This window comes from Cottoperca gobio, chromosome 9 (assembly GCF_900634415.1).
Source record: "Cottoperca gobio chromosome 9, fCotGob3.1, whole genome shotgun sequence".
Lineage (NCBI taxonomy): Eukaryota > Metazoa > Chordata > Actinopteri > Perciformes > Bovichtidae > Cottoperca > Cottoperca gobio.
The window spans coordinates 25,658,470-25,670,626 of record NC_041363.1 but is presented as its reverse complement, the minus strand read 5'-3'; the positions used below and the strand labels follow the sequence as shown (position 1 = coordinate 25,670,626).

The 12,157-nt window shown below is 42.0% G+C and overlaps 1 protein-coding gene across 1 annotated transcript in view; it reads right to left on the bottom strand.

Annotated features, from left to right (window-relative positions):
* The window catches only part of znf608 (zinc finger protein 608), a 57,509-nt gene that overhangs the window by 8,158 nt on the left and 37,194 nt on the right, over positions 1 to 12,157 (bottom strand). The window contains 6 exon segments of the mRNA XM_029439685.1: positions 284 to 453; positions 3,726 to 4,104; positions 4,106 to 4,180; positions 5,194 to 7,140; positions 7,142 to 7,646; positions 11,605 to 11,692. Coding sequence (XP_029295545.1) covers positions 284 to 453; positions 3,726 to 4,104; positions 4,106 to 4,180; positions 5,194 to 7,140; positions 7,142 to 7,646; positions 11,605 to 11,692 — 3,164 coding nt within the window.

Here is a 12,157-nt window from a genome sequence, read left to right as displayed (position 1 = left end):
ATATTGCTTCCTGCATGACGCCCATTGTTTCCCTCGGTGATGTGTGTTCTTTACTCCACTAACACTAAATAAGTCATTTTGAATAGAAATATACTTGTTTTGAGACAAAAGGTTTACAGCAGTTACAAGCATTTAGCCTCTGATGTTGACAAACTGAAATATTAACACCTGATTCCCTTTATCGTGTGTGCATCTGGAAACATCACATCTGTGTTGTGTGAATGAAAGGTGTGACGCTGTGAGCTGCAGTGTGGATTTGGCAGTAAAGGGTGCGGTGTCTCACAGCAGGTGATTTCCCGTGGTACTGGTGGCTCTGCTGCTGCAGCAGCTCCATGGCAGAAGACGTGGACGAGTCGGCGCTCTGCTTGCTGCTCACCGCTCCTCCTCTGCCGGGTGGGGTCACCTCCGACTCCTCCCTGCCCGCCGTCTTACCGTACAGAGGGTAGTGGAAACCTGGTTAACACAAACACAGATACACACACACGCACACACAGACGAGGAAACATACACACACATACACAATGACTTTTAATATTCACCAAAAATAAAAGATTTGTACATTATTTTTGGTTGTTATATTTAAAGATACAGTCCCTGAATATCATCCCTTAGGCTGTTGGTGCCTTTATCAATAGCAGGTAGTGTATCTTTAATGTGTGTATGAGCCTTAAATATTTTGAACATGTGCTGCATTTCAATGTACCTTTTACTTCAATAAAGTGACTTAACTTGACTTTGAGATTGGTGCTACATGCACTACTTTCAGCATTTTTAATTTATTCTGTTTGCCCTCTATAATTTAAAATTGAATGTTTCCCTTAAAAAGGTTAATTCATTTTTCATTTAAGGTACACATTCAGCAGCAGCTTAGATACTTAATAACCTTGATGGGGTTCATCCCACATTTAGAATGAACTAATACATACATTCATGCATATCATACTAAGAAGTTTTTAAGAGGATTTGGGGAATGGATTAAGTGGGTTTAAGGGGTTAAAGACACCTACATTTTCACTGAAATTAAAAATGAACACTTCAGAGATGGCTTTGACGCCATTTGGTAAATGTAAAGTGATTCTTACACCTTCAAATCCCTTAAACAATGCAGCATCCCAATTAAAAATACATTATTATAGTACAAACTTTAAATATTAAACATATTACATATTCAATTGTGACTCTTTCAAGAAAAAGTCATGGCATTTTTTAATCTGTTTTTTTTTTCAGAGCTTGTTTGATGAAAACAAGGAGCTAAAAAAAACGAGAAGTATATTTCAATATATTATATTGCAATTCATTCCCACGCATGCTGCTCAGAGTAAGCGTATGACATCAAACTTTTAGTGACTTTTGGAGCTAGTGCTAGCTACTTTCATCGGAAAAGAGTTGCAAACACCGCACCGGTCTATTGCCATTTTCAAGGAATAGTTTTACATTTTGGGAAATACGGTTTCTTCTTGCAGAGAGTTAAATGAGAAGTGTGTCTTCTGAAACCAAGCCCCCTGTAAGAGCGACGGGCTTTGAAGCCAATTTCCATAGTGGCCAAACCCTGGAGTTACAACTTCCTGGTCTGTCACTTGATGCCATTGCGCTGAAAAATACTGTACTGTAATGTAGTTACATTGAGAAAGAGATGTCTAAAAATCACAAACCAGTGAAACACTCTGCCTGAGCAGCTGCAGCTCTATCAGCACTTTCAAAACCATCTTAAAAAGTATATTAAGCTCTGTACTCACTGACCTTGAAATGTATTTTATGTTTTTACGACTTGACTTTTATCTGACAAGCTGATGTTATCACGTGATGTTCTATTGTGTGTCTTGTGTCTTGCATTATGTTTTTACTTTGTACTGTTTGTTATTGTGCTTTCTTTGTTTTGACTTGCCAATGGAATTAGTTTAAAGCTATAATCTAGAAAAGTGCATCAAATGGTAACATGTATGTTTTAAATTGTGCATAGTTCCTTTTAAATAATAAATACATTTTCCTTCCTCCATTCATATGAATGAGCCTGAGACCAAGGCGCTGGTAGGAGGGGTTAAGGAAATGCTAGTGCAGTCTATTTAGGAATGGACTGGAGACCGCCTCCAACACTGTATCCAGTTCACTTTAAACATCCATGTATGCACATGTACAGGACTGTCTCAGAAAATTAGAATATTGTGATAAAGTTCTTTATTTTCTGTAATGCAATTAAAAAAACAAAAATGTCATACATTCTGGATTCATTACAAATCAACTGAAATATTGCAAGCCTTTTATTATTTTAATATTGCTGATTATGGCATACAGCTTAAGAAAACTCAAATATCCTATCTCTAAATATTAGAATATCATGAAAAAGTATACTAGTAGGGTGTTCAACGAATCACTTGAATCGTCTAATTAACTCGAAACACCTGCAAGGGTTTCCTGAGCCTTGAAAAACACTCAGCTTGGTTCAGTAAACTAAATCACAAGTATGGGGAAGACTGCTGATCTGACTGCTGTCCAGAGGACCATCATTGACACCCTCCATCAGGAGGGTAAGACACAAAAAGAAATTTCTCAAAGAGCAAGCTGTTCACAGAGTGCAGTTGCAAAGCACATCCACAAAAAGTCTGTTGGAAGGGGGAAATGTGGCAGGAAACGCTGCACAACCAAGAGAGATGACCGCAGCCTTAACAGCATTGTGAAGAAGAGTCGCTTCCAGAATTTGGGGGAGCTTCAAAGACAGTGGACTGAAGCTGGAGTCCAGGTATCAAAAGCCACTGTTCACAGACGTGTCCGGGAAATGGGCTACAGTAGCTGTATTCCCATGGTCAAGCCACTTCTGAACTCAAGACAACGGAAGAAGCGTCTGACTTGGGCTATGGAAAAGAAGCACTGGACAGTTGCAGAGTGGTCCAAAGTCCTCTTTTCAGACGAAAGCAAGTTTTGTATTTCATTTGGAAGTCAAGGCGCCAGAGTCTGGAGAAAGGCTGGAGAGGAGCAAAATCCAAGTTACTTGAAATCCAGTGTGAAGTTCCCACAGTCAGCGATGGTTTGGGGAGCCATGTCAGCTGCTGGTGTTGGTCCACTGTGTTTCATCAAGCCCAGAGTAAATGCAGCTGTGTACCAAGAGATTTTAGAGCACTACATGCTTCTGTCTGCTGAAAAGCTCTATGGAGATGAGGAATTCATTTTCCAGCATGATCTGGCACCTGCCCACAGTGCCAAAACCACCAGTAACTGGTGTACTGACCATGGCATTACTGTCCTCGATTGGCCTGCCAATTCCCCTGACCTGAACCCCATAGAGAATATGTGGGGTATTGTGAAGAAGAAGCTGAAAGACACCAGACCCAACAATGCTAATGAGCTAAAGGCCGCTATTGAAGCATCCTGGGCATCCATAACACCTCAGCAATGCCACAGGATGATTGCCTCCATGCCACGCCGCATTGATGCAGTAATCCGTGCAAAAGGATTCCCAACCAAGTACTGAGTGCATTAATGGACATTTTCAAATGTTTGATTTTGTTTTGCTGTTATAAATCTTTTTTTTTACTTGGTCTGAGGAACTATTCTAATTTTTTGAGATAGGATTTTTGAGTTTTCTTAAGCTGTAAGCTGTAGCTTTATACTTCTCATACAGACATAAAAGTGTAGTTTATCTTCTCATATAACTCTCACAAGAAAGCAAATATTAAAACATTTCAAACTATTTCTTTAAAGTAAACCCAAACATTTACTCAGACACTTACCTGGGTAATTGTGGACCAGGGTTGGGGACACCCCTCTATAGGAGCCCCCGCCGCTCTCACACATTGCCAGGTAGGGCGGGTAGGAGGAGTGCTGATACTGGATGTAGGGCTGCTGGGGAGTCATGGGAGGAGACACCGCTGCCCGGGCACTCTGGGACTCCTCCGCCAGCCCTCCTAATGGCTCGTGGCCTTGATCATCTAGCCCGTCCAGCCTGTCGGAATCCTCCACGTCGATGGCGGGCGGGAGATCGTGGACCCTGGATTTTTTATCATCTCCGCTTACATCTCCTCCTCCAACTACTCCTCCTGAGGTCATCTTGGCCCCGGCAGGCTCCACGGTAGCTCCCCACTCTTTTCCCCTGTCTGCTTCACCCTCCTCAGGCCTCCTCCCCATGTTGTAGCTCTGAGAATTTGCTGAGAGCGAGGCAGTGAGCCCAGGCCTGGCCGTCTGAGGGCTAGATCGATGGGGACAAGTGTTGGTGCTAGTTGCAGTGTTTCCCCTATAATTCTTTGTTAACAGTGGTGGGTGGGAGTCATTTTGGGTTCAGTTCAACTTCAGTCCATGTCTCTGTCCCAGTTTTTGTTTATATGGCCAGTTGCAGGGCTAAAACTAAATACCTATTTCACAAGTCTAAATGTTACCTTTTTATCATTTTGTTTCGTCTGTGTTTTTGGAGGCTAATTTATGACTTTCATTTGTGCATTTCTTTTTAGCTGGGTTGGAGAATTTCTTGCTGCGGTGGTGCCCACCGCTGCTGAATGACTATAGAGGAAACACTGTGTACTTGAGTGAACAGAACCATAGACAGACCATCTATCACTGGCTCTGGGTGTGATGTTGATGAAGGATGACGACGTTTCAAAAGCAGGCGACCATTCAGAGGTGGGATGTGACGAGTGTGGCGTCCCTCTCAATGACAAGAATCAAGACACGTCTCACACATGATCAACAGCAGAATTTAGGGACAAATTGAAAGAAAAAATAACCTCCCAGATGCGGCTTTCATTCAATTCATACAACCTTTTTACATGACCCAGAATGGCTAGAGTTGGTGGTTAAATGCATCATTAGAGGACATGGTTAAAAATCTGTACAAGCTTTATGAAAAAGCAGCTCATATAAAAACCAACACTTATGTCTTAGAAATATTTCTTTTGTTCCTTTGTGTGTTTATGTTTAACATGTACAGCTAAAGTTGGAATTAGACATTTCCCCCATTAATTCTAAACATTTCCATCATTCAAATCAAACCACAAGATTTTGATTTCAACCAAAATGACTAAAGTAATATGTCAAAGTACAGCTACAGCACCACAGAAGCAACATGGTCTTTGTTATTAGCACCTATTGGTTTAGCTGTACACAATGTGTGATTAATCTCTTTGTGACACTCAACAACAGTCATTAAAGCACACCAACAACACCATCAGCGGCGGCGGCGGGTTATAGACAGAGGGAGAAACTTACACTGGAATAGGAAACATTTGAGTCCAGATCTGTCTGACTGTTTGGGTTGTGGAGTGATGATGAAGAGGAAGAGGAAGGTGACTTGATGTCATCACAGTCTTTCATCGAGACCTGGTGCTGGTCCACCATTCCACCGTGCACAACCTTTACGCCCAGACTCTGTCCCCTTTCTCCCCTCTCACTCATCTCCACGTAGGACAGGACAGGTTTGGGGCAGCAACCTTTAGTGCCATCTGGACCTTTGCCTAGCATGGGTCCACCAGCTGAACCCCCAACCATATGTTTATCGTCCTCACTGTCTCTCACCCCCTGTCCCCTCTCGCCCCTCTGCTTGGCACTGTGCGTCTGGTCACAGCACTTGGAAGCCAGCAACAGTTTCTGGTCCATGTACAGTCCTCTGGAGTACTGGCCATAGTAGAGCGACTGGGCCAAGGCGGTCTGGGTCTGACTCATAGCCAGCTGGAGCTGAGACTGAGGCGGCCCCTCGCCTTTCTTTGAGTCTGAGAACTCATGGGAGAGGCTTTTGTCGTCCTCTTTCACTTCTTCCTTTCTGTCTTTCCCTTTGCCATCAAGGCCAGAACTTTTGTGGAAAACAACGCTGCTGCTGTTTTGCCTGTCCGACTGCATGTATCCCTGCAAGTAGTAGGGCTCGTAGCTGTGGTAGTACGGGGATTGGGGGTCTTTTGATGGTGGGGCAGGTGCTGTGGGCGGGGTTTTACCAGAGTTTCCATGGTTACTGTTAGAGCTCACCTCTGAAGATGCAGAGGAGGCAGACTTGGATCGGATTCCATCCGAACGACATTCGGAAGATCCCCCGTCGTCCCCGGCATCTGAGATGTCAGAGTAGGCTGGGCTGTTGTTCTTGCTGTCTGTTGCCAGGCAACTACCACTGGAGTCAAGCCTCGATGAACCACCAATGGAGGGACTGGGGGCGTTGTCTGTGAAGGTGTACACCTTGTCAGCCTCAGCTCGGATACTTGCCATCCTGCTCTCCTGGCTCTCCGTGAGCCCATTGATTACATCCTGCTTACTGAGGTGCTCCTTCAGAAGGCTTCCGGAAATTTCTTTGACACCCAATTTCGAACCACCGCTACCACCATCTTCCATTTTGATTCCACTGCTCTCGCCATTAGGTGTTCTAGTTTGAGCATCTTTGTTATGTTTGTCCTTCAGCCTCCGTTTCTCTTTCTTCCTGGTCTCTTTGCAGGTAACTAGGGTGGTTTTGACAAGGCTGGGTTCCACAACAATGCTCAGCTTTGGTTTGATGGGCTTCAGGGGAAGGTTTTTGCTGGTGAGGCCTACGGCTGCCAAAGGTGAGGTCTGCTGTGAGGTGGCAGTATCTGCTGTGCTGGTCGGATACACTGTGTTGGGTATGGCGATCAGCTTAGGGGGAGCAGGGGCAGGAGCTATCGGTCGGTTGGTTCGTGACTTGGACAGCTTCTCTACCTTCCCGTTGGCCTTTTTGCATGCACCTCCCTTTTTGTCGATCAAGCCTTCAGCTTCCAGCTTGGGCATCTCGACCATGGAGTTCCTGTCTGGGACCATGCAGTTCTCCAAAACCACGGTCATGTTGGAGATGATTGGCAGATTGCTAAGGTCATCAATCAGCCCATCTTTCAGCAGTGAGGTTCTTCTGGTCTTGGGGTTGGCTGAGGGGCTGTGGTCAGTACTGAGGAGTAGACGCCTGTTCTTTGGAGACCCAACCGTTGTCACTTTATATAGGGGAGCAGGCTTCTTAGAGGAGCTGTTGGCATTAGTGCTGTTTGTCTCTGAGAGGTCATATGTCATGTTGTTGATGGTGTCCTCACAGTCTGATAGTCGTTCCTCACTGTCCCCATCCTTCATGGGCTCCAGCTCAGGCTTCCTCTGCTCCTCAGCCTCCAGGTGTGCATGCGTCTGGTGGTAGCGCAGGCCGTTGATGTGCTTGTAGCGTTTAGTGCAGTTAGGGATGCGGACAGTCGATGAGGATGGGTGGGGGAGGTGGTGAGGAGGCACAACCTCCTCCAGGGTCCATGAACGAGGGGTCAGATTTGCCCTGTGGCGTGGAAGGGGCACTGCGGGATTTGGCTCGGATCCTCTTCCCATTCCCATTTTTAATGTCGTCAGAGGAGACCAGGCTGAGGTCCAGGTCAGCTGGCGGTTTGTTCTTTCGCTTCCCGGAGGAAAGAGAGGAGGTGTTATTGGCAGGTTTCACCTCCTCCACAGTGAAGAAAGAAGGAGGCGGTCGGCAGTTGCTATTGATGAGGTTCAGGCTACCTCTCCGGCCCTTGCTGTGCATGGGTGCAGTGGTTCCAGACACACCGCCTCCACGGCTCCTGTGCTGTGATAGACCCCTAACTTTGGCAGCAGGGGCTGGCTCAACGCAGGGCCGATCGGCCATGGCCAATCGCATGCGTTTCCCCCGACCACGCCCACCTGGCATTTCAGGGTCACTTGATGGAGACTCGCAAAACCTGGACAGATAAAGAGAAAAACGAATGGATTTATAAAATAATTCCTCTCAACCATCACTTACTGACAGCATGGAAATGCTTCAGAGAAGACACAGATCATATTGTGTCGAGTCCTATCGTGTCCTGTTGTGTCCTGTATCAACACAATATGTATGGTCACAAGGCTAGTCAGTAGAGGGGGTACATGCAGCACCCCACCAACCAGAAAGCGTACATATCTTGAAAAACTCACTTTTTCAGTAATTGTGCACATACATTTGGATTTCTGGAGTAGTTACCAACCCACAAAGTGTGAAATAAGACAACCCAGACAATTTTTTGTGTGCTGCCAGACAGAGGGTGAATACAAGTATATTCAGTATGAGATGGACAGTATGAGAAAAATTATGTGTTTTTTGAACATTAAAGCGTATAAAAATGGTCTAGTAGAAACCCAAAATACAAGTATGAACCTAAAAATGAGCATATATCCCATTTAATCCAGAAACAGCCAATTATAATTAAATATTTTAAATGAGCCTCGTCCAGCTAATACACATCTCTATGGGTGTAAAAGGATGCCCTAAAACCAATAAAACAATGGGATTCATGAGTGCTTAGCTGACTAGCCAATCGAGATCCTTACACAAGGGATGCTGTCAATGTTTGTATTTCTCGCGCTATCAATCATTGTAATTTATTGTAAAAATAAGCAGATACTTTTAATAAATATGTAAGTATCTTTATTTTAGAATGTCATGAGGAAATTAATCAAGAAATTGCTTCATAAAAGAAAAAAGGCAACCATACAAAATTATTTATTATTTAATCTATTCCACTTTTTTAAAGACAACATTTATAAAATGTGTATTTGTGTTATCAGAACAAGGGGGACACATTGTGTACATCAAGCCGTAGTACTGTAGCCTCACAAGACACACAATAGTCATCACCATATTGGCCGTTTGGTAGCTCTACTGGTCCAGTCCAGCAGATGGCGACAACATGATAAAAAAGAATGGGTCAATGGCATCGTATGGTATCACATCAAATTACACATTTTCGTCACATTGAATCGTTTCACATTGTAATGTATCACATCATGTCAAGTTGTATATGAAATCGTATTGTATCACATCCTATTGTTTCCAATTGTATTGATTTACATCTGAGTGTATTATATGTTATCGTATGTTATCATATGATCTCAGATTGTATAATTTCGTATTGCTCTGTTTCAAACTGTATTGTTTTACGTTGTGTTGTTCTGTGTCGAGTTCTTGAAAGCTTTATCCATCCTGATGGATAAGCTGAAAAACACATCAAACCATCAAGCTGAAAACAAAGCCATTTTTCTTGTTTACGCTGTTCTTGAAAGATTTTAACCCAGGAACAACTTGTTCATATTGTCACCTAAATTGAACTCTTGTTCCATCAGACAAAAGAACTTGGAAGATAACAGATTATCTTTCAAGGCTCATGTGTACCACTTTACCCAGACGTCAAGGATAAAAATTGATTTTTTTTTCTGTACAAAGTCTGCTTCTCTTTTGATAACATAAACAAACCCTGTACAATCCACAGTTATCTCTGTATTTGATATTGAGACATTTTGTATTCACATGCTGTCCCTTCTACTTTGAAGTCTTTTGTTGCTGTTAACCAGAGCGCCTCACATCTTAACACTGAAGAGGCTTCTTCACACATTGTTATTTATATCAAAAACCTGTCCTCTAGGATAAAGAAAATGCATTGCTTTATATTTATCAACTGAGTAAGACTCTATTTTTCAAGCTGGACCCTGAACCTTGCATATGTGCTGGCCTTTTAGTGCATTAATTATGACATTGCAGAACTCAATGAATATATTCCAACCTTGGAAAGACTGTTTTGGGTGTTAATCACATTATTAATGGAACAAACTGCAAAGCACGTTGAGGCTAGACTTTCTTGTCCCCCTCTGTGATTTTAAAATGATGATATCTCACATTTCTTATGATGTTTGTAATTGCTTTTTTACATCAGTGTGTCCCTGAATGTCACTGAAGCTGCTGGAGCGTCCGACTGGAATTCTATGGATTTTGTTTGGCATTTCAAGGTTATTTGTTGCTTTCATACCTCTATTTAATATTTTGATCGATTGCGTGATTTTGTCCAGATGATTTCCTTGTTTTCTAAAGAAGAAAAGCTGAAGCTCATTAATCAGCTGATTTGGTTTTTTTATAATATGAAACTTGTTTTCCTATACATGGTTAGTTATATTTTGTGCTTTCAATGTAATCTTTGCATAATTTCATCTCTCGGTTACAGTTTCATTCATAGACTGATAATGAATCATCGAAGAGGAAGCATTTTTCGTTTCATTGAATTATGTGATTAAACGGCATTCATTCACCGCGGTGACAAGAGTCCAAATGAAAAAAGCTATTTAGTCGCTGGTTTCTGAGATTAGGCTGTAATTGCTATGACAACAATCATTTACATACAGTCAGAATAATTGAGAGGTTTCAGCCCTGCGAAGAGAGACTGTCATATTTTCCACTCAGCAATTACAAAAACCACTCTCCGTTTATAAAACAGTTGGGGTGGAGTGTGGAGAGCATTTCTGTAAAAACTCATCATGGAACAACAGCTGACAACCTCACAGCCAATTTAGCCCTTTAGAAAAACAAAACATCATTTGATCAACATTACAGCACTTAAAAAACAAATAAGGGCTCTTTTCAGTTAATCAAATAAACAATCACCATCAAATACAAGCCAATAAGAATTACAATAAAATGATTAAATGCGATACGTTAAAAAGGGAAAACACACTAAGCAGAAGTGAGTCAGAACAATTATTAGAGGCCTGTCCTTAAAATGTGTTTACAATTAGAATATGAATTGATTTGCAAATATAATTGCAGGCCTGATTTCACCGGTCTGCCTCGTCATCTCGTCATGCAGCTTTGTGGTTGGAGTCCTAATTTTGTACGTGTGCCTTGCCTTGTGTCACAATCCAACCTAAGAAAAATGATGTGCTGTTTTTTTAGAATTTTAATTTATATATAAATGCAACTGTACAAATACAAATACTTTAACAAACATTGTAACTGTAATAAGCTGCCAAACAGGAGAGCAGTGCTCTCTATATTAATATTTGACTATAACCATGATCTTTCTCAAACCTGAAAAGATGACTATACCAAAAATCTATGTTTTAAATTAAACAGTGATTGGCTGTAGGCTTGAATAATGACACAATGGTGGTCTATTCCAAAAATAAATAAAACCTCAGCAGGTGGTAGGGCCATCTCTTACCAAATTCAACAGTCAACTCTTCTGTTCTTGTATATTTTGCTAATGCTGCTGCTTTTATTGTACGTATTGTATGCGTCTCCGTTTCCATTTCTAATGCTTTGTAGGCCTATGTCGTTATTTCCCACTTCTATACGTTATGTGTGTTTTGCTAATGTTGCTCATTACTGTTTTTATGTTTTATGTACAGCTCTTTGAGGCATGTTTTGTGATATTATAAACTTTGACTTGACCTGAATTGAAGCGTCTCTTTGCTAAAAGCATGGTTAGCAGATCACATTTTTTTGCAACCAAACAAACCTGCGAGGAGGATAAAAAGCTAACCATGATAGCAAAAACTATGCTGTGCCCTCTTAGTGGTATGTGGTACAACATGTGGTATTTGTTGGAGGGTGTTTGGTACATATACTGAGCTGCTTTGAGAAGTTTCTATGGACATTTTGTTGCTTACTTTGATGAGCTAACTTTTTTCAATCCCACATCAGAGTCAATGTAACTTATAGTGTACATCAGGGGCATGGAGTGAAGGACATCACAGATATTTGTTTTGGTCTACAGCAGGGGAAAGCGACCTGTGGCTTTAGCCCACCCTCTAGTGATGACTTTTTGATCAGACATGGATGTAAACTGCTTCTCTGTACAGAAACATAGAGGCAGAAAAAGAAAGTTAAAGTTTCACCTTGGAGGAGCCCAGTCGTGTTTGGTGCAGTCCAACAGAGTTCCCACGTAGGTTCTCTTCCTCCACGTCACATTCACCACCAACACACCTGTCAATCACACAGAGACAGAAAAGGTTAGTACTGGATCGACTGGGACCACAACAGTACTTCTGTATTGGTTGAGGACTTAAGGAAGAAATAAGGTCTTAAATGCATTTATTATGATGAGAAACAAAAGACAAAATATCAAATCTGACTCTCTGAAAGAGACGTTCTACCTTTTGTTCACATTTTGAGACTTTCCGAGCAACACTTCTCATGTTGCATGTATAACTCTTTGTAGCACTGCAGAAATACTTCTCGTATTTAATAAGGAAAATAATGAAAAACTGATAAAAGACAATTGTGCAGAAATAAAAAGGAGCACGCTGCACATTCTCAGAAGAAAGAAAAATCAACGTGATGGTCAGCTTCTGTGAAATTGCTCAAACTAATATCGGTCAGCAACATCAGTGGAGGGAAATACAGTCGTCCGCTCCTGTCAGGCTTTTGGTTTGAAGGTAAATTTAGTCT